Here is a 23380-nt window from a genome sequence, read left to right on the forward strand (position 1 = left end):
CAAATCCTGGGAGATGGTGAAGGACAGGGAAGCCTGACATGTTGTAGTCCACCGGGGTCGCAAAGAGTTGGACATGACTGAGCGACTGAACAATAGCAACAATCTTCAATGATAGAAATCAGAATAATGGTTATTTCTCAATATTTTTCATGGAACCTGATTTAATATGAGAAATCTGTCCTCCTTTGTACTTTTTGGTTTTAACTTTCTTTACATATTCAGGTGCTGGTGGCCTAAAAGATTTTAGCAATTCCTAGTGATCTCATTGCTGGGACTGTAACCAACTCACGTTTCCATGCTTCAGTATAGTATATGTGTTATATTATTATTGTTGTTAATTTTATTATTTTGCTTGTTTGCTCATTTTTTTTTTAGTGCTGAAGCTTCCCCTGCTGAATGTTGCCAACATGCTAAGATATTGGAAGACACACAGTTTGTCGATGGGTATAAGCAACTGGGATTTCAGGAGACTGCTTATGGAGAATTCTTGAGTCGACTAAGGGAAAATCCTCGTCTTATTGCCTCCTCCTTGGTTGCTGGAGAGAAACTTAATCAGGAGAACACACAGAGTGTCATTTACACAGTTTTTACCTCTCTCTATGGCAACTGCATTATGCAAGAAGATGAAAGCTACCTCCTTCAGGTGTTGAGATACTTGATTGAATTTGAACTTAAAGAAAGTGACAACCCCAGACGACTTTTGAGGAGAGGAACCTGTGCCTTCAGCATCTTATTTAAGCTTTTTTCTGAAGGACTGTTTTCTGCCAAACTTTTCCTCACAGCTACTTTACATGAGCCGATCATGCAGCTGCTTGTTGAAGACGAAGATCACCTGGAGACAGACCCAAACAAGCTGATTGAGAGGTTCTCCCCAGCTCAACAGGAAAAGCTCTTTGGAGAGAAAGGCTCAGACAGGTTTAGGCAGAAGGTTCAAGAGATGGTGGATTCCAATGAGGCCAAACTTGTGGCCTTGGTGAACAAATTTATTGGTTATCTCAAACAGAACACTTACTGCTTCCCACATAGTCTGAGGTGGATCGTGTCACAGATGTACAAAACTCTCTCCTGTGTAGACAGACTGGAAGTTGGGGAGGTCAGGGCCATGTGCACTGACCTCCTGTTGGCCTGCTTCATTTGTCCTGCAGTTGTCAATCCAGAACAGTATGGAATAATCTCCGATGCTCCCATTAATGAGGTGGCGAGGTTTAACCTGATGCAGGTATGCTTTTGCTGGGCATTCAGTGTAAGATCAGTTGATTGGGCATTGGGGTGGGAACAGAAAGTATGATGACATTGTTCGTATGTTCTTAACATTCTTTTCTCCCCAAAGGGTCCCAAATATTTGCTTCTTAAGTTTTGGGTTCATTTTTCAATGGAGTCCTCACACACTTTAAATATTTAGATGATTCCATTTTCTAGAACAAGGCCACCATCCCTTTCCCATGATTTCACAATCCAGAATGATTAAAAACTGAGAGGGTCTTTTATACTTCCTTTGGTAGCAAAACCTATCCTGCACTAGCAAGAGGCGATTTATAATCCACTTCGTGTTAATGAGTATTTGTGTTTTGCTGCAGGAATGTGAATGTGTCTGATTATAGGATGCCAGCCTAAATACTGGACGTGTTGCGTGTGTATGTAGCCAGTCTTTCTGAAATCTCCAGAGTTTGAAATCTGAAACTCTTCTGGACCTAAACGTTTTCAAAAGAAGATTTTTGGATTTATGTTAACACTCCCCCACCAATCATCTGAACTACTGAAATCATGTTTTTATTTCTTAAGGGATTCTTTTAATTATATGTTATCCCCAAAAATACTGTGAAGAAGATAGAGTTTATTTGGAATAGCATATATCTTTGGATGATTTTTTTTTTTTCATAAGCTTTTTTTTCATGATTAGTTCTGTCATGTTGGGGTGTTTAGAAATTACATAGACATCCCTGAAATAGAATTTCTCTGTCATCTCTGAAACACTAAATTTATTCTTACGATAACATCATTATAGTTCTATTTTTGTCATTCCAGTAGAGATAGAATCACATACTTTCAAAATGAGTAAAAAGGGAGATTGTCCCAGATTTGAAGATGATGCTATATGATAATAACTTTCAGCAAAATATCTTTAGAGAGTAGATTAACAGTTCCCTTTTGACAGTAAGGATCTGGCTCTGAGAGTTAATATTAACTTTCAAAACAGCTTATGTTCTGTAGGAATTATTTGCTTTCAAGTCTAGAAAAAATTTTTTACCTTGAGTACTTTATGAACTATAGAAAAAAGTACTTAATAATATTTTGTCAGCTTTTACAAATTAAGTTTTTAAAGATATGGTAAGTACAGTAGCAGAAACAAAGGTCGTGTACCTTCATTTCCTATTGTCAATATAATATGCATTAAAGACAAAGCAGAATTTTCTACTTATTCATTGTAGCTCAATCTAAACGTAATAAAATGGTGGGCTTCCCTGGTGGCTCAGTGGTAAAGAATCTGCCTGCCAGTGTAGGAGACACGGGTTCAATCCCTGGTCTGGGAAGATCCCACTTGCTGGGAAGCAGCTGGATGCGTGCACCGCAACTACGGAGCCCTTGCACTCTAGAGGCTGTGCTCTGCCTCAAGAGAGGCCACCGCACTGCAGCTCAAGAGTAGCCTCTGCTCACTGCAACTAGAGAAAAAGCCTGTGCAGCAATGAAGGCCCAGTCTAACCAAAAATAAATAAATAAAAATTTAACAACCAGAAGTCCTTAAAATATAGTAAAAGCTGACAGAGTCAAGATGCATGTTTTATTGGGGATCCCCTTTTGTATGCTTAGTTAGGTGGTGTGAATATTCTTATGAAACAGATGTTTAGAGTAGAATGGAGATGCTTTCACAGTGGGGACTGTCTCTCCAGCCTGCGTCTTCCCACCTCTGTTCTGGGTTGCAGGTTGGCCGCCTTTTGCAGCAGTTAGCAATGACTGGCTCTGAAGAGGGAGATCCGCGGACAAAGAGCAGCCTTGGAAAATTTGACAAAGTAAGAGCAGACCCTGTGTCATGTGAAGGACTCCGTATGGAAAGTTCTGCTAAAATATTAGTGAACCTGCTCTCTTTATTAAATCTTATCTCTCAGTGATGTGTAAATTAAATATTCTTTTTAATTATGCTTGGTTTGGCTGTCGAGGATACAGTGTTGGATCAGTAGCATTTAAAGGAAGATGTCAGCAAAGATTACTAATGCTCACTTGCTGAAATGTTGAGGCGATGCCATTGTAATGAGAGCCAAAGAGCTGTTAAGATTATTTTTTAAAGTTTGATTTTTAAAAATTGTTACAAAATTAAGTCTATGAATATATGAATCAGCAATGATTGTATAATTTTAACTGGATTTCATAAGTTAACGTGGCATTGTTCAGTTGATTTAACTAAATAAAAATTTATCATATTTTTAGTAGGCTGTACATTCAACCTAGATTAAAATTCAAAGGTTATGTAGTGAAGTTTCCCTTCCACCTCTGATCTCTAACCTTCATTTCCTACTCTAAAGGTTCTTTATATTATCAATCTTCTGTGCGTTCCTCAAGAAGTCTATGTGTATATTCCTAATATATTTTTAGGAATATGTTTTCCTAATTACAAGTGGTAGGACTGTGTGCACTGTTTGCCTCATGTTTATTTCACATACCAGACTATCTTGTTGGTTATTTTATATCAATTTATAGAGTTTAATTTTTTTCGAATGTTGGGTTTAATATAATTTTCAAGAAGAAAAGCTTTCTATGTGCTTGTTTGTCTTAATGAGAAATTTTGTTCCCTTTATTTATTTTTATTTTTAAAAAAAATTTATTTTAATTGGAGGCTGATTACAGTATTGTATTGGTTTTGCCGTACATTGACATGAGTCTGCCACAGGTGTACATGTGTTCCCCATCTGCTCCCTTACTTTAAAGGGAGAGTGTTTCACAGTGATTTTTTTCTCCTGTTTGAACAGAGCTGTGTTGCTGCTTTCCTTGATGTTGTGATTGGAGGCCGTGCAGTGGAGACCCCGCCAATGTCCTCCGTTAATCTCCTGGAAGGGTTGAGCAGAACTGTGGTTTATATAACTTACAGTCAGCTTATTACTCTGGTAATGGCTTTATTCTGTAATAGAATTTTTTTTTCCTCAAAAGTCATTTATCTAAACGTGGGCAGACCCATAGATGAATACATTGTGTGAGAAATATACACTGTTTGGAAAATTGATCTCACCAGCTAATGTCCTTTTTACTTTTGCCAGGTAAATTTTATGAAGAGTGTGATGTCTGGAGATCAACTGAGAGAAGATAGAATGGCTCTTGACAACTTACTGGCAAATCTACCCCAGGCGAAGCCAGGAAAAAGCAGCAGTCTGGAAATGACCCCCTACAATACACCTCAGCTGTCTCCAGCAACCACTCCAGCAAATAAAAAGAATCGATTGCCTATAGGTAAAGAGAATTTCTCATATTGAGGCTTTCCTTTAAATTAATGTTTCTTTATTAGGTTAGGCTGTTGCTTAGTGATGGGGGTATAGTTTTCAATAATTTGGAGAAGTTCTTCTCTTCATTTTTACTGGGAGTAATTCAGGTTTTAACATTAAAAAAATATTGCACCAGATTAGTTAAACTTTATCAGTAGGCTTTAGCTTTATCTAGACATACTTTTCATAATTGATTGGAATCATGGCCCTTACAGTATACTTATATTTCAGTGTCTGGGACAGTTTTGAAAATGTGATTTGCTCTAAGTAGTCATTATTTGAATTAGGTAGCCCTGTTCTTTCCACAAAGTTCTAAATAATAAAATAATATTATTTTAGAAGTTTTCTATTGGTAAAGTTGAAATTATTAGTAATAGTCAATCTTTTATGACTGAGTTAAAATCTTTTTTATTTTATGAAATAAGGCAAAACTTTCATTTTATTTTGTCAAGTTTATTAAGAATTAGGCTTCCCAGATGGCTTAGTGGTAAAGAATCCACCTGCGGTGCAGGAGACACAGGAGACATGGATTCGACCCCTGGGTCAGGAAGATCCCCTGGAGTAGGAAATGGTAACCCACTCCAGTATCCTTGCCTGGGAGCTCCCATAGACAGAGGAGCCTGGCGGGCTGCAGTCCACAGGGCCACAAAGCCTCAGACGTGACTAAGCACACACGCAGAGTCATCAGTAGGGGTGTGGCAGCATGTTCTTCACGTCTTTGGCTTTCATCATCCGAAAATGCAATTTTCAGAACTAGAGAAAGAAAAAAGTAAAACTTGACATTCAGTATTATAGTCTATTTGCGTTTTGTTTTTTTTTTTAGCATTGAGAAACAAGTGATGTTTGGTAAACCAGAGATGTTTTTTTCCCTCCATGATTCACTCATGTACATTAGTTTTTTCATTTCTTGTCATCCAGAAGTGTCATTATATAAAAGGAAAGGTATCATGGAACGTAAACTTTAAATGTTTGCCCGTTGTGATTTTGTACAGTTGTGTGACCTGGTCGTTGAACTTATTTCCTGTTGTAAGAGATATGTCCGTTATTCAGAGGGTCGATTTTCTTTCTGTTTAATGCCTTCGCAACCCAGGACAACAGTTAGCAGCCATTACTGCCTGGGATTCCTCAGCCACCAGTCTTACTGCTCATATTACTCTAGTAACCCCGTTTGGTGGGTAATAGGCTGTTCCTCTTCTTACATAACTTTTATTTAAGAAATAGTTATGAAATCGTGCTCCATGTGCATGTTGCTTTTGCTTTATGTAAATTGCTACATGAATTTTGATTACTTGCATTTTTACAAATTGTAAAGTTTATTTCGTAAGATTCATGTAGTTGTTCATAAAGCTGAATTTAAGCTTACAATTCAAGAGAAGACAGAGTCAGTGAAGAAAGGTGTGAGTGAAGCCTGTTTTAGACTTTTGGAAATTGGTGTGTACTTTGAGTTTTTGAAAGTACGAGCGATTGATGAACTGATCTGCAGCACTGTGGAGAGAACATGATTGTTTATATTTCTGTCTTCAAGTAGGTCAGCTTTCACTCAAACTGAAGGTGAAAGGCTTTTGTTATTGTTGAGTGTTTTGGCTTTGTCTGTGTTTTTTATTATTTTGTACAGAAAGAGTATCTGTGTCGTATTCTGGTTGTATCAAATTGTAATGGCATCTGAAAGAAAACTGAAACTTAACACAGAGGACTGAAACTCATAGAGAAATTGTTACAAGCTATCTAAATCTTTCCCTTTCCAAAGTTCTTACAGATCTATAGGATGAAACACTTTCTAAAGCTATTACTTATTTACTTATAGACAGGCGCAAAAGCACCACAAAATAATTAGGTCCTTCATTAGTTTAGACTGTTCCCATAAAGCAGAAAGGAAATGTGTATTCAAACATAGAGAACTCTTCTGTATCTTTGAAAAGAGTTTAATTCAGTTCAGAAAAAAACAATGTTTTGATTCTTTTTTATTAACAGTTGCCTAATTAATGCGTATAACTTTGTATGGCTATCAGATTTCCATATGAAATTTTCTAATGCTTGTGAGTGTAGTTATGAGTATGGGAGACCTGTGGCAGTTAAGTCATTATGTTGTAGAAGCAGTTGAAAATATCTTGAAAAGATAAAAGAATAAAATAATGCTTTCCTTGTCACCCCCAAGTCTTAAAGTGATTGAGGCATGTTTGCTGTTCTGCAGGTGTAATCTGTTTGTCACTCCCTGTCAGGTGAACATGGATCACTGTTTCTGTGGGTCAGTTTTGAAGGAGAGCTTGTGTCAGTCACTAGAAGAGCACCTGGGAAGATATATATATTTTTTTCTTATTCACATTCTCATCAGTCTTTTTTATGCATGCGCAAGTGTTCTACATTAATAGAAAATATATTTTTGTATTAATGTGCCATTTTCTTCATTTTGTTTTTTCTGTAAATTATCATACTTGAAATTTTTTTGTTAGCAACTCGGAGCAGAAGCCGCACTAATGTGCTAATGGACTTGCACATGGACCATGAAGGATCAGCTCAAGAAACCATCCAAGAGGTGCAGCCAGAAGAGGTGTTGGTCATTTCCTTAGGAACAGGTCCCCAGCTTACTCCAGGGATGATGTCAGAAAATGAGGTATGATTATATTGTTACACACACTGATCGCTGTTAACCTTAAGAAATTTAGATTTTTTTTTTTCTTTTGGCTATGCTGTGTAGCATGAGGGATTTTGGTTCTCCAAACTGAGATTGAACCCATTCCCGCTGCAATGGAAGCTGGGAGTCTTAACCTCTGAACCGTCAGGGACAGACCGCTGACCCTGAAGCCTCGGATTCCTGCAGTCCTGAACTGCCCATTGACATCTGATTGCCTGTTCAGTCACTGATACCAGTAGGGTCATGGAAAGGCATAGGTTCAGTTCTTCTCGTTGATGTACTTTCATCCCAGAGGCACTTAGGCCCTGTAAGTGGGTTTTTAGTTAAAAAATGCTCATTTAATGTTAAGAAGAAATTAAATATGCATTTGCCATGGTTTTTCTTATCAGCAATCTTTCCATTGTGATAAACTAATGGTGTTTTATTTTTTCAGGTCCTCAACATGCAGCTTTCGGATGGAGGACAAGGAGACGTCCCTGTTGATGAAAACAAACTCCACGGTAAACCTGATAAAACCTTGCGCTTCTCCCTGTGCAGTGATAATCTGGAAGGAATATCTGAAGGTGAAGGGTTACTTCATTCAAGGAGTTGTGTGATTCAAGTAATATTTTGTTTTCTGTTCTTTAAAGGAGCCTTATAAATTATAATTATGCCCTCTGTGCCTCTCACCGAGGAGAGTAATGAAGTTTTCCTCTAATGATTTTGAACAGTTGGCTGTAAAGATTCTTTCTCTGAATAAAATTAAGATGGCAAGAGACCTTTGGTCATATAAAGTAGAGAAGATGTATGTCTTTACTGAGACTTGAATAATACCGAGTTTTATTTCACTAGTATTAAAATATACTAAAGCTTATAGAGCTCCTTTAGAGGGATTAATGCATGTCTAAAGGGAAAAAATGGACTCATAATATTTCAGGATGTTGTGTATACTTTTAACCTTTTAATGAAGTGGAAAGATACAATGGAAATAGGATAGGAATTTAAAAGGAAATAAAAAGGCAAGATTGTAAAGTGAGAATATGTCACTCCATGTGCAAGGACAAGCTTTATTAATGGAAGAGTTTCAAGTTGATTAACATTTTAGGATAACATAAACAGTAATAACTTTTCCTTTTTTTCCCCCCTCACTTTTAAAAACGTAAGTAATGCACATTCATTCTAGAGAATGAAGGGAAAAAATTGAACCATCTGTAACCTTACCATTCTGTTAATAACAGTTAACATTTTGGTTTATTTACAGCAAAATTAGGCTTACGCTGTTCTGCAGTTTTTTTGGTTTAACAGTGGACCAGTACAGTAACATTTCCCTTTGTAATTGAGCATTCTTAAATAACGTGGTTTTTAATGGCTGCTTTCTTTAACTTCAAATGGGCATTTCTCATAATATATTTAAACTTTCTTCTATGATTACACAAGTAGATTGTTTCCACTTTTTAGACATTATAAGAAGTCCTGCAACAAGCAACCTTAGATGGAGTTTGATTAGTTCCTTAGGATAAATTTCTAAAAGCAGAATTCCTGGCTAAAGGGTGTGTTTATTTTTAGGGTGTAAGAGCATTAAAAGCACTTTAATCAGTCTTTTATTTTCTTATCAAGGCATGCAACATTACATGGCGGCTCATGACTGTCTTGTAAAGTTCACTCACAGTATAAACGTCTCTCTAGGTCCTTCAAATCGTTCCAATTCAGTGTCCTCCCTAGACCTGGAGGGGGAATCTGTGTCAGAGCTTGGAGCAGGACCTTCTGGGAGTAACGGAGTTGAAGCTTTGCAGCTGTTAGAGCACGAGCAAGGTAAAGTGAGGTCGAATTCAGTTGCTCAAGTACCAGAGAATTTACCTGGTCACAGAATAAGCAATCTGTTCTCCTGTGAGTTGGCTGTGTTCCTGTTGGTTATATAATGACCATTAAACTGGCATTTATTCATAGTTCCTACAGTTCTTAAAAATGTGTTTGGTTGGGAATTCCCTGGCAGCCCAGCAGTTAGGACTTGGCACTTTCACTGTGATGGCCCGCTTCAATCCCTGGTCGGAGAACTCAGATCCTGTAAGCTGCATGGTGGAGCCAGAAAAAAAAATGTTTAGTTGCTAAGTGGATTATTTAGGCTTAAATTACATAGAAGAATTAAAATGAATTGCTTGAATTGTGTAATATTTGGTATTTCAGTTCTGTAGTATTACAATTTTAAGGGGTACTAAGATAAATTCTGAGGGCTCAAGGAACTTAGAATAGGGAGAAAATGGACACAAATGATTAAAATTATCATAAAAGTGCATTGGCAGTTCTGGGTAAGAAATACATGTGGTTCAAAGTGTAGGGAAAAGCTTACTGGGAGAAAATAGTAGCCTTGAAGCCTGGCTGGCATTGGCATTGGCTGAAACTAGAGATACTCTAGGTAAAGTAATATTAATAGTATAAGCAAGTCAAGGAGCTGTTTCTCAGGAACTGTCAAGTAGGGTGATAATGTGAGGTTAGGATGAAAAGCAGATGGATCCCTGTTGTCCTTGTAGAAAAAAGTTCTTTGGATTTTTTTCATTTAAAGATCACTAGTGGATTTTATGGGAATGTTTATTGCCCTCAACTGGATTTGAGGCAGTGACTTCAATGGGTGTTTTTCACACCTGGGGAGTTAGGAAAAAAGGAAAAAAAAAAGAAAAGGCATTTCCCATGTCTCATTTCTAGAAATCATGGTTTAATCTCTTTTTAGAAAGGAAAAAGAGGGTTGCCAGTCAGGTTACATGTGGGTTGAATAAAAGTAAGGCTGAGTTTTACTGTCAGTTTCTGCTAAGTCGCTTCAGTTGTGTTCGACTCTGTCTTGTTCAACTCTGTGCGACCCCATAGATGGCAGCCTACCAGGTTCTCCCATCCCTGGGATTCTCCAGACAAGAATACTGGAGTGGATTGCCATTTCCTTCTCCAGTGCATGAAAGTGAAAGGGAAGTCGCTCAGTCGTATCCGACTCTTAGCGACCCCATGGACTGCAGCCTACCAGGCTCCTTCATCCATGGGATTTTCCGGGCAAGAGTACTGGAGTGGGGTGCCATTGCCTTCTCCACTGTATCAGTTTATCACTATATTATTTAAGATTAAATTTTCTGCAAAAAGCAGAAACCTAAAATACTAGCTTAAGATGGAAGTTGAAAGAATATCACTTCTTTAACAAATCTTTTAGGTGATTCTGGTATTCTTTTTAAAAAATATTTATTTATTTGGCTGTGCCAGGTCTTGGTTGTGGCACGAAGGACCCTTAGTTGTAGCTTGTGGGATGCAGTTCCCTGACCAGGGATCAAATCTGGGCCCTCATGCATCTTGGATCACTGGTAGTCAAAGTAGGGAGCTCTGCTAATTTTAGCTGGGCATCTCTTGGTCAGTGCGGAGCTGGCTAGTTTAGGATGACCTTTGCTTTGTTCCATGTGGTTCCTCCTCCCCTAAAAAGCTGGTTTCAGCTTGTCCTCAGGGCAGAAGCAAGGATGAAAGAGACCAGATGTTTGTAAGATCTCTTGAGGCCTAACCTCGCAACTGGCACACTTCCTCTTTATCCTTTCGGACAAAGCAAGTTACCAGGCCTGTCCAAATTTGAAGAAGGGGGCATATATCCCAATTCTTGAACAGTGTCACACTACAGAGGACGGGGAGACAGTTGATTATATCAGTTGCCCCAGTTAACTGACCAGAAGGGGGAGGACATATGTTGAGCTTGGCTCAGAGAGGGAAAGAGTACATCCATGAGGGAATAATTCCGTGTTTTGGTACTGTGTGCTGAATGTTCGTGTTCAAATATATAACTTGGAGTTCAAAGACACAAAGTTCTTTAAAGTTGATTTTAAAAATGGTAGCTATGCTGTGATTTTTAAAGTGCTTAATTTTGCTTTTGCTAGCTACCACACAGGATAATCTTGATGATAAGCTCCGGAAATTTGAAATCCGTGACATGATGGGACTGACAGATGACAGGGATATATCAGAAACAGTGAGTGAGACATGGAGTACAGATGTCTTGGGAAGTGATTTTGACCCTAACATTGATGAAGATCGCTTGCAAGAAATCGCAGGTAACTGCTGGTGAATGTCTCTGGAAGATTGCTGTTCGGTTATTCGTATCCACCCACCCTTCATGGGAGGGAGCTTCCGTGCTCTAACACGGTGTGTATGTTAATAACTGGAAAACTGAGATAATTGTATGTGACAAGGCATTTGTGTATTTTTTTTTCTCTTTACTGAAATATAGGTAGTGTTTTCTCTCTCTGCATTTAAGGGTTCTTCCCCATACAAAAAAGAAGAACCAATCTTTTGAATTATCTTCTTGTCAGTTCTTGTTTGCAGAGCCTAGGATATGTTCTTAGCCTATGATTAGCATATTCTTCTTTTGAAACGAAACACTTTGCCTTAAAGTGAAAATTCTTATAGGTTATAGCTGTAAAGCCTTTCAGAGTAATATGATATTGAGATTCTCTAAAACCTGAATTCACTTCTGGTTTAATTCAGCTCCAAAGAAGGAGCAGTTTTCTTTTCCTGTTTTTCTAGTATCAGGTTTAGCGAGATACAGTTTCCATATGTTAAAGTTACCTTTTTAAGGATCCTGTCCTGTCCCTTCTGAAAGAGTCACACAGTCTTGTAATCACCATCTTTATTTTCTTCTTAAATCACGGACCATTTCAAACAAATACAGGAGAGAACCGTACACTGAGCACCATTACCCATTACCCAGATGCAACAATTACACATACACACCTGGCCAGTTTTGTTTCATCTCTTCTCCCACTTTTTCATCCCCTCTCCTGATGATGTGATTATGTTTAGGCATGTTCCAGACATTATTTTATTTGTAATTATTTCATGACATATGTTTCTTTTATTTAAAAAATTTTAAATTTTATATCAGGGTATAGTTGATTTACAATGTTGTGTTAGTTGTGATTCAGTTACACATACACATCTGTCTACTCTTTTCTAGATTCTTTTCGTATGTAGATTATTACAGAACATTGAGCAGAGTTCCCTGTGCTATATGTTAGGTCCCTAATGACCATATATTCCATATATGGTAGTGTACATATGTCAATCTCAAGCTCTTAATTTATCCATCCCTGCCCCCCATCTTTTCCCCTTGGTAACTGTGATGTGTCTTTAAAAGGTAACTTTTGCCAGTAACCTTTTTCTAAAAGTTCTTCATCTACTGAAATAGAATTTTATTAGGTTTAATCAGAAATAGTGGAACGTTCTGAACTTGACTACTTTTAACACAGATGTACAACAGTGTTTAATCTTTCTGTTTGTATTTTTAAGAAGTATAAATAGATTTCTCAATTGGTTTTGCATTCTTTTGTTCCAGATGTCAAAGTGATTTTTTCCCTGTAGGTGAGCTGTATTTGGGCAATAAGCTGTATTTGCAGTTGAATGAATGCTACAAAGGAGATGTGTATTTTCCTGCAAATATACTTTATTGCTCTGAATATGTGGCTAATGTGCCAGAAAAAAACATTTGGCCAGTATAACTTTCTGTGGTTAAATGTCTCTGAGTGTTTTTAATCCCTGAAGGACTATAATTATTAGAGAAGTGCTGAGGACACACAAAATTTGCTGAAAAACAAGAGTGAAAGCTCGTTGCAATGACGTGACCTAATGAACTGTGTTTTCTCAGTGGAGACCAAGGTGAATAATAGGAAACTGATTGAAAAGGCATTTGTGCTATTGTGACCCAAGTGGGAAATTTGTGTTTTTAGTGGTTTTATTGATCGAAATTACTCTTACCTTGGCTTTTTTCTTGTGAGCAGAGAAATTTTGTTAGCTTCGTGTCTGCCCTTTTTCCTTTATCACTGCTCTTTCCCTGAGGATCTTTGTTAACCCTTTGCTCCCCGCTGGTTATGCAGGTGCAGCAGCAGAGAACATGTTAGGCAGTTTACTGTGCCTGCCAGGTTCAGGGTCCGTGCTTCTTGACCCCTGCACTGGTTCTACCATATCAGAGACAACAAGCGAAGCTTGGAGTGTAGAGGTATTGCCAAGTGACTCAGGTTAGTATGCTGTCATTGTTTGCTTTTTGATTTGCACAGAAGGTTTAAATGTAAGGCATCCTAATTTCTATATTATGTATACCTTTTGTCAGATATATGTTTGACAAGTATGAGGCAATAACATTGCTAAAAACTTCAAATGGTAAATTAGTTTAGGATGTTTTGTGTCCATCAAGAAAAAATGTAGTGTTGGATGGCAGAGGCCAAGATAACAGGTGCTTTCTGACTTGCTTCAGTTATCTTCAAAGCAATTGTTAGTAACTTATCAGGGTTCTATGTGGAACATTGAGTTCAGTGTCTCCCACTAACTTACTGCAAGAGAAGAATAGCAGCACAGCTTGAACCTTGAGTGGTTGAATACCTGGTAATAGGCATGTTTAGATTTGGAGAATTTAGCCCAAAAATACCGAATGTATTTTTGAAATGCATTGAAATTGAGACTCTGGAATCCCAAAGAAAGAAAGTGAAGTCGCTCAGTCGTGTCCGACTCTGTGACCCCATGGACTGTAGCCTACCAGGCTTCTCCATCCATGGGATTTTCCAGGCAAGAATACTGGAGTGGGTTACCATTTCCTTCTCCAGGGGATCTTCCTGACCCAGGGATCGAACCCGGGTCTCTTGCATTGGAGGCAGGCGCTTTAACCTCTAAGCCACCAGGGAAGCCCAAGGGTTATCATAAATGTGGCGGTGGTTTAGTTGCTCAGTTGTGTCCAGCTCTTGCAGCCTCATGGACTGTAGCCTGCTAGGTGTATTTTGTACTTTCTCTTATGTATTGCATTTCTGCTTTTTTACTGCTTATGAATTTAAATCCTTGTCTTCAACTAAATATCAACTACCAGGATGCAAATATAAGCAACTAGGTATCTGAATTATATTCTGTTTCATCTGCTTGGCTCAAAAATATGAAGTGATTTTGATATGTGTTTTTTAACCTTACCACATTCAGACATGCTAAGCTGTCCATAAGGAGATGGTAGGATTAGCTCACTGCCAAACATCCGTGAAAGTGAACTCTCTAAGTCGTATCCGACTCTTAGTGACCCCATGGACTGTAGCCTACCAGGCTCCTCTGTCCATGGGGTTTTCCAGGCAAGACTACTCTAGTGGGCTTCCATTTCTTTCTCCGGGGGATCTTCCCAACCCAGGGATCGAAGGCGGGTCTCCCGCATTGCAGACAGGCGCTTTACCATCTGAGCCACCATAGGAGTTATTTTTTAGAAAGTGGTTGATTTAATGGCAAGCTTGCCTGTATTCTTTAGTTCACTTTTAACCAGAAGAAAGAATACTCTGAGATTAGTGATCTGGAAGCAGAGTTTTCATCTGTGCACAGTGAACTGGCCTGTATCGGGATAAAAACCACAACCTTGACTTCTTTAACACTTGATCTAACTGGCTTTGCTAACTGGCGCAGACTTGGACGTCTGTTTGCACTGAGTCCGTTCATGCCCCAGTAGCTTTCTTCATCTGGGTCGCAAAAGCTGAAACTGCGATGTGTAGCAGAATCATTAATGTGGCGCCTTGCTTCTTCTGCTCAGAGGCCCCAGATCTAAAGCAGGAAGAGCGACTGCAGGAACTGGAGAGCTGCTCTGGACTGGGTAGCACATCTGATGACGCGGATGCCAGGGAGGTCAGTTCCCGCCCCAGCACGCCAGGCCTCAGTGTCGTGTCGGGTACGTCTGTCTTGTTTTAAGGAATGAGGGCTTGAAGGTGTGTTCCCACTTCCCCCTTTATAAAGTCAATAGCAAAGATATAGATTTTGTTTAAGATCTGAGTAGCTCCCAGGAAGCAGTTATTTCTACGGGATCTGACATCGATGAGAAGTTACTATGTGCCTTTATAGCACTTGTCGGAGTAGCTGATAGACAGTCTGTGTGTGTCCCCTCTGTAACTATCTGTTCTTGGTAGCCTCTGCCACTGTATTTAGCTGTCGTGTGGTGATTCTGATTATGTTGTACAATTCAAGGTAAATAGATTTAAGCAATAGTACAAGAAAGGGTATAATACCAAACAACTCCCTTGTAAAGAACTGGGACACAAAAAAAATGTGAGACTATATACATTTCTCCAAACTTCATATACTTTTTGTGTGGTTATTTTGTTGTTCTTGCTCTTTATTTTTTTTACCATATATATATATGTTTTTTTTTTTACTGAAGGTATAAGTGCAACCTCTGAGGATATTCCCAATAAGATTGAAGATCTGAGATCTGAGTGCAGCTCTGATTTTGGGGGTAAAGATTCTGTCACTAGTCCAGACATGGATGAAGTCACCCATGGTAAGAAGGGGAAATGAGAATGACTTTTATTAATAGAAATGATCACATCCATGACTGAAACTGTCAACCTTAACACATTGCTGATGGTGATATCAATTGCTATACATCTTTGGGGCATTATGTGTATAAGGCCTTAAAATAAAGTTCACATGCTAAATTTCATTCAGTTAATCCACTGTAGGAATCAGTCATAAGGAAACAATTGATGTATGGAGAAAGTCTTATGCACCAAGATATTCTTCATAATATTTATATTGGTAGAAAACTTAAAACAACCTAAGAACTGAAAAATAGAATGGCTAAGTGAATTTTGAAGTAACCACTTATTAGAACTTGCACAGCTGTTTTTTAAATACTTTAAAGAATATGAAATAATTTGGAGAAATACCTAGAACATAATATCACTTGGAAATTTTATCTTAAAGCATTTTATATATAAGATATAAAATATAAAAAAAAAAATGTATCCTAAAGAAAGCACTGGGAAGAAGTACCAGAGTGCTAGTAAGTAGTGATTTTATATACTGTGTAATGGTGTTTTTTTTTTTTAATTTATTTTTTAATTGAAGGATAATTGCTTTACAGGATTTCGGTACTGGGTTTTGAAGTACTTTTATTTTTACATTTTTGTTTATTCTAAAGCAAAGTTTCTTGCCCTCAACACTATGACCATTTTGGGTCAGGTGATTCTTTGTTTTGGAGGCCTGTCCTGTGCATTGTGGGATGTTTAGCAGCGTCTCTGGCCTCTATTGGAAGCATACCATCCCCTTCTTGTGCACTCGTGACAACCAAAAGTGAAAGTTGCTCAGTCACGTCTGACTCTTTGTGACCCTATGGACTATATAGTCCATGGAATTCTCCAGGCTAGAATACTGGAGTGGGTACCCTTTCCCTTCTCCAGGGCATCTTCCCAACCCAGGGATTGAACCTAGGTCTCCCGCATTTCAAGCGGATTCTTTACCAGCTGATCCACAAGGGAAACATAAGAATACTGGAGTGGGTAGCCTGTCCCTTCTCTGGCAGATCTTCCTAACCCAGGAATTGAACCGGCATCTCCTGCATTGCAGGCGGCTTCTTTACCCACTGAGCTATCGGGGAACAACCAAAAACCATTGCCAAATGATCGCTTCGGTGGCACAGTAAGCCCCAGTTGAAAACCGCTGTTCTAAACCAGCAGTTTTCAGAGTGTAGTGTCCATGGCCCACTGAGGTCCCTTACGACCTCTCGAGGGGTTGGGGAGGTATGAGGTCAAAACTGTTTTCATATAATAAAAGGTTATTGTCCTTTGTACCATACTGATGTTGCACTGATAGTGCACAAGCAAAGATGGGTAAATTTGCCGAGGCCTTTAGGAGAAAGCAGGACAGCAGGACCAGGCTACCAGTCACTGTATTCTTTTCTCAGAGTTAAAAAAAATTATGAATGTGTTTGATAAAGCAGTAAAAATTATTTTTATATCTCAGCACATCTGTCTAATATTCTGAAGACACAGGAAGTATCCCTAATGGATTTCTGCTGTATTCTGAAATATGATGATGTGTCTAAGGAAAAGCTTATATGATTGAGTTATGAGCTGAAGTAGCTGGGGTTTTTTTTGTTTGTTTTTTTCCTTGTTTGCTTTTTCATGAAGCATCGTTTTTACTTGAAAGAGTGATATGCTGTAGTTATTGGTACTTGGGTATTTGGCAGACATTTCTTGAAAATTAACAAAATGCGCCTGTTATTTCAAGGAAAACAACTGACAGGGTAGAGTCTGTTGCCAGTGATAAAATTCAGGCTCTCAGATAGAAATCAGAATTTTGGAAAGCTTTGTGTCTACCTCCATGATATGACAGATTACTGCTATTTAAAAACTTTTCTGGTGAGATTGGTGGTGATACTTGAGCGTGTCATTTTTTCTGGATATTATATGATGAATGGTGTCAACATTTCGAAGATCTGCATTTATCTAGTTGAACCAGTATTTTCCAGATGACCAACACATGATGTTACCAAACCATGCTTGGGTAAAAGACTCCTTCAAAGTGTAAGACAGACCACTTGAATTTTAATGTAACAGTACAAAAAAGTTCATTGGTCTGGTTTCAGCTTCCAAATTGTAGCTAACCTTTAAAAAATAGTTACTACTGCCAAGGTTTGGTATAGTATTCGAAGAGTAATATCCACAGTTTCCTGAAAAGGCTGTTAAAATATTATCTCCTTCCTACTTGCATATCTGTGTGTGATCAGCTTTTCCTTATATACTTCAGCCACAACAGCACAGTACAACAGATGGAAAGCAGAAGCAGATATGAGAATTTAGGTGTGTTCTATGAAGGAATTTACAAAAATGTAAAAGTGTCACTCTTTTGGCTTTTTATTTTGAAAAATATAGTTACTTTTCACCTAAAAAGGTTATTTGTGTTACCATTTAATGAGTGTATTCAATTGAATTAATATATATAACATTTTAATATAAAATTTATTGAAAGTTTAAATTTTTTATTTATATGTTCTTTTCAGTTTTCATTGCTAGTATGGTTAACTATGATTAGATATAACCAACCTTACATGAGATATATAAAATATATCTTATTATGTATCTTATATCTTATATTAGTTATACTTGATATACATAACCTCATATATAAGTAAGGTTTTAGGGTTAAGAAATTTTAAGGGACTTTCCTGGCAGCCCAGTGGTTAAGACTCCACACTTCCACTGTCAGGTATGTGGGTTGGAACCTGGTTGGAGAACTAAGATGCCACATGCTGTGTGATGCAGCCAAAATATAAAAAAAATAATTAAATAAATTAAGCATGTTTTAACTTCCCTGGGGCTCAGACGGTAAAGCGTCTGTCTACAACGTGGGAGACCTGGGTTCGAGCCCTGGGTTGGGAAGATCCCCTGGAGAAGGAAATGGCAATCCACTCCAGTACTGTTGCCTGGAAAATCCCATGGACAGAGGAGCCTGGTACGCTACAGTCTATGGGTCGCAAAGAGTTGGACACGACTGAGCGACTTCACTTCACTTCACTTAAGCATGTTTTACATGACCTAAGACCAAAATCTTGAGAACTGATAATTTTAAGCTATCTTTCCTAATGATAAACTATTTCTGTAATTTTTAGAAAGGAAAGTAATTATAAGACAGAACAAAAGGAAAATCATATGGAAAAATCATACTATCATTCGTTATCAAAAAAGAACTCAGACTGAGAAAGTTTAGAGCATGTTTCTTTCCTATATTTGTGAGTTTTAGTCTCTGCATTCTTACGTGATTTAATAGTCTCTCGTTTTGATTGTTTAGACATGTGCTTAGAGGGGGCTTCCTAGGTGGCACAGGCATCAAGAACCTGCCTGCCAGTGCAGGAGATGCAAGAGACGTGGGTTCGATCCCTGGGGTGGGGAGATCCTCTAGACTAGGAAATGGCAACCTGCTCCAGTATTCTTGCCTGGAAAATTCCATGGACAGAGGAGCCTGGTGGGCTACAGTCCATGGGGTTGGAAAGAGTCGGACATAACTGAGCGAGCTCGCATGCTCAGAGGAATCATCTTTTACTCTGTAGCTTTAAAGTAACGTATTCTAGAAGTTCAAGTTTGTTTTGTGGTCTAATGTAGCTTGACTCACTTTTGTTATGAGTTCTCTTTTGCTGAGAACAATAGTGAATTTCAAGTTTTAGAACTTTCAATTTATGCTCCTTCTGTAGGTAGTATTGTCTTTGTTTTTATAGGTGAAGGCAAAGTGGACTCCGGACACTTATAACATTCTGAAAGTTTTGGTGATTTTCATCTTCTGGCTCTGCTCTTTGCAATAATCACAATATAATTTGGCCGTTAAAAGTAATAGGCATATGGGTACTAGGCCACTTAAACATAATTAAAATCCATGTGTGTAGATAAAAACCTAAAGTGAATCTGACGTGATCAGAATATACTGTTCATTAGACTGTTTTTTCTGGTATGCCCCTCAAGTTCTGACTGGTCAAAAAGGAAGACTGTGGAAGAGAGAGCCTTTTCCGCTGTGTGGAGGCTGCCTGAGTCGCGTCTTCTGACCTGATCACACTGTCTGCCCCTGTCTTTCAGGTGCCCACCAGCTGACCTCGCCTCCGTCTCAGTCAGAGTCTCTGCTTGCCATGTTTGACCCACTGTCCTCGCACGAAGGTAAAGCAGTCCGGTGAACTTTCTGGCCCCTGTTTTATCACAGCCAGAAGAGCAAAACTACAACCCCTTTGCTCATGCCTTTTGGGACCAGCTGTGTCTCGGCTGAGAACGTTTTTCCTGTGTTGCAGGGGGAGCTTCTGCTGTGGTAAGGCCGAAGGTTCACTATGCCAGGCCGTCGCACCCGCCCCCAGACCCCCCGATCCTGGAAGGGGCTGTGGGGGGAAACGAGGCCAGGTTGCCTACCTTCGGTTCCCATATCCTGACTCCAGCTGAGATGGAGGCGTTTAAGCAAAGGCACTCATACCCCGAGAGATTAGTTCGCAGCAGGAGCTCCGACGTCGTGTCTTCTGTCCGCCGCCCGATGAGCGACCCCAGCTGGAACCGACGCCCAGGGAATGAAGAGCGAGAGCTCCCTCCAGCTGCAGCCATTGGTGCTACTTCTTTGGTGGCTGCGCCTCACTCTTCATCTTCATCCCCGAGTAAGGACTCCTCAAGAGGAGAGGTACGGGACACAGGCCGCGCAGAGGAACTTGCTCGTTATGGTCCGCTACAGTTAGTGTTCCATCTGCCTAGTTCTCTTGATACCTGAAACTAATGCGGGATGTCTAAATCTAGGGTGAAGGAGGGACAGTAGTCATGTCTAAAGGTGGTTTGTCAGTCTGGTATGTCCAGCACTGTAACCCACTAAAAAAATCCCTCCATTTTGGTTTTGTAGTATCTTGCATTTTTATGATACTTTTAACTTTTCTACAAGTGATTTTGTATCTCATTTAAACCTCACAGTTTCCTTCAGAGATGGATAGAGGAACTGCTTTTTTTCCTTTTCCAATAAGTTATTATTTGTAATCTTTCAGCACTCACAGAGTTACTAAAAAAAGTTGGAATGAGATGCAAAGAGCCTCCCTCCCCCAGCCTTGTGAGACTCAGGTGCCAGCCCGATGTTCCAGTGCACGTTTCTCTATCTTTCTATGTAGAGAAGCATTTCCAGTTCAAGAGCAGCAGAATTCATGTCTCTCATTCTGTGTGTGCAATTCCCTTCTCCAGCAGTGAGAAGCCTGCTTTCATGATTCTTCATGTAGGTACTTAATTGATGAGTCTCCCTGTGTGTAATGAATATCCCACCCCCACCACTGAACCCGCCCTGGGTGCCCTCATTTCCCTTCTTAGGTTGTGATATCCCATTTACGTGGATGCCCTCAGAGAAGGTATTTTTAGTTCCAATTTTGTAGATGAAAAAACAGAAATAAAATGATTTGTCTAAGGTCATACTGTAGATTTAGTAAAGGAATTATGGTCTCTGCCTTTTGACATGTTGTCTTAATGATAACCCATAATTGATGATCAAAGCAGCAACTTTGTAGTTGGTCACGTCTAGCTTTGAGCAGCTGTGCCACATCCAGTCTGTATAACTTTCGGGAAGGTGGGGAGATAACCTTTTTTAGCCCCATATTTCTCATCTATAAAGAGGGGTTAGTAATAATATTTATCTTCTGAGACTATAAATATTCTTGTTAAGCCCTTTTGCTGCCCTGGTAGCTCAGACGGTAAAGAATGTATCTGCAGTGCAGGAGACCCAGGTTCGATCCCTGGGTTGGGAATATACCCTGGAGGAGGGTATGGCAACCCACTCCAGGATTCTTGCGTGGAGAATCCCATGGACAGAGGAGCCTTGCAGGCTTTGGTCCATGGTGTTGCAGAGTCAGACACGACTGAAGCCACTTAGCACCCACAAGGCTACTGTGAAGTTTAAATGAGGTAATACATGTTTTTCATTCAGTGTTTGGCACACAGTATGTACTTAGTTTTATTATTAATACTACTGCTACCGTCTCTCCAAATCTCTAGATTTTATCTGCATTGCATTTAGTCATCCCTTATGAGTATTTATTGAGTGCTTACTCTATGCTGGACTCGTTACCCTTTTGGCTTGCTAACAGTAGTGAGATAATGCCTACCCTTAAGTAATCAATCAGTCTAATGTTTGAAAGGTATACGTCTGTGTTCCAGAAGCTGCCTGTACCACAATAAGAACAGTTGTGCTTTGAAGGCAAATGAGTGGTTTTTGTATTTCACAGACTAACTAAAATCCTTTTCATGGTAATTTATCCTGCTGTCCAACTACAAATAAAACATCAAACTTTTTCTACAGACTGAAGAACGCAAAGATAGCGATGATGAGAAATCAGACAGGAACAGACCTTGGTGGAGAAAGCGTTTTGTTTCTGCCATGCCCAAAGGTAATTTTATAAGATATCAGAATGCAATAATAGCAACAAGAAGCAAAGCCCCCAAATCTCTTTCAGAGAGCTAAAATTTCAACTCCTCTGGGAGGTTCTCACAGGGCCTAAGTTTCATGCTGTTTTGAGGTTATAGAAAATGCTTTCACTCAGGTGAATGCTAAGGTACAGCTTTAGAAGTGATAGTTCCTATTCTTTGCAGGAAGTGGCAGTGGTTTCATAAATGAAAGTCAGGCAGGTCACAGTTGTTTAAATATTATATTCCATTGAAGTTAAACATGTAGGACTCTTGACATATGTATTGCTAATAATTACTGCAGGAAAAAGGGATGCTATTAATGAACATTGAAAATTCATTCTTTACATTCTTGGAATAAACTTAAGCTTCCTATGTTTATAATCATTGAGGATGATAATACCCTGAATATTAGTGTTTATTCTGGAAGGCAGTTGTGTAGCATTGTTCGCCTTTTTGTGTGAATAGCCTGGCATCATTCCAGTAGGTATTGAAATCTGAGTTGGCAAAAGCATCTCTTCTAGGAAGGAGAGATTATCCAGGACTAAAGGGAGGGGTCTTCTTCTGAAGGCCTCTTCTTGGCACTGTGGTGCTCAGGAGCTGAGGAGCACTGCTTTCACGCCAGACTCAAGCCCACTAGAGGAGGAGAGAATGAGGCTCAGAGCTTTGAATGTGTTGTGTTTTTTTTGAGCAGAGGTTAAGAGGCAGTGGTTTTGATTCAATCCCAATAGATTCCTGTTAAATCCTTCTTCCTGTGGCAGATGACCTCAAAGCAGATTCTGAAAACTTCTTTAAGAACCTTCAGTGCTATGTTAAGAATGATAATCAGTGGACACTTGGGATTTCTTAGCTTTTAAACTTTTCACCTTCCTTCCACTTAGAAATGTTGGCACACCAGTTAACTCCAGAATGACTGCTGTCTGCCGAGTAGTGCAGTATGTTATATGTCACACTACTGACTTTATTTAATTTCCAGCTCCTATACCATTTAGAAAGAAAGAAAAACAAGAAAAAGACAAAGATGATCTGGGGCCTGACAGATTCTCAACACTCACAGGTTTGTAGACCCATGGACTTCCTGGCTCCTTCATTCCCAGAGCACATATTTCATAACACTTTCTCTTGGGTGCCATAAACGTTGCCTTTTTAGACGAGTGTGTCTGTGTGTGTACAGTGGGGAGTATGTTCTTCATAGCTCTGTGGTTTCCAGTTGGCGGCCACAGTGAGCTCTTCCTGCAGACCGCCACCACCATCATCATCCTCATTGTCATAACTTCCGTTTATGATGAGGTCCCTGACCCTGAGCCTCGGCCTGCCCTAGCACCCGACATCTTAGTGGGATGATGACCTCCCATGCCTTTGAGGAAAGTGTGGTGACGGTTTTAGCGCTGTGCATGCTGTATCTTTGGATCACTGACAGTAGTTTCCTTTAACGTTGATCGTAGAAGTCTCAGTTTATTTCCGTCTGTAGTTCTTGATTATTCAGGATCACTGAAATTCTGTTTTACCTAATCATTTCCTTTTTTCCCTGAGAAGTGTTCAAACAACATCAGTAGATTTGTAAACTTGACCAATTTTTTTACAGCTTGAATCATTTT

General features: G+C 39.2%; 1 protein-coding gene across 5 annotated transcripts in view; it reads left to right on the forward strand.

Moving 5' to 3' along the window:
- GAPVD1 (GTPase activating protein and VPS9 domains 1) overlaps positions 1-23380 on the forward strand; it is a 64817-nt gene that overhangs the window by 23361 nt on the left and 18076 nt on the right. For 2 of the 5 annotated variants that reach the window (XM_040225121.1, XM_040225122.1), the window contains exons 3-17: positions 376-1219; positions 2922-3008; positions 3963-4097; positions 4248-4437; positions 6920-7080; positions 7535-7664; positions 8767-8892; positions 10977-11150; positions 12969-13109; positions 14645-14779; positions 15266-15385; positions 19452-19529; positions 19658-20031; positions 21679-21766; positions 22759-22839. In XM_040225121.1, coding sequence (XP_040081055.1) covers positions 376-1219; positions 2922-3008; positions 3963-4097; positions 4248-4437; positions 6920-7080; positions 7535-7664; positions 8767-8892; positions 10977-11150; positions 12969-13109; positions 14645-14779; positions 15266-15385; positions 19452-19529; positions 19658-20031; positions 21679-21766; positions 22759-22839 — 2864 coding nt within the window. The remainder of the gene's footprint in view (positions 1-375; positions 1220-2921; positions 3009-3962; positions 4098-4247; positions 4438-6919; positions 7081-7534; positions 7665-8766; positions 8893-10976; positions 11151-12968; positions 13110-14644; positions 14780-15265; positions 15386-19451; positions 19530-19657; positions 20032-21678; positions 21767-22758; positions 22840-23380) is intronic. The other 3 variants (XM_040225123.1, XM_040225124.1, XM_040225125.1) reach the window with 3 other exon arrangements.

This window comes from Oryx dammah, unplaced genomic scaffold (assembly GCF_014754425.2).
Source record: "Oryx dammah isolate SB20612 unplaced genomic scaffold, SCBI_Odam_1.1 HiC_scaffold_25, whole genome shotgun sequence".
NCBI classification, from domain to species: domain Eukaryota; kingdom Metazoa; phylum Chordata; class Mammalia; order Artiodactyla; family Bovidae; genus Oryx; species Oryx dammah.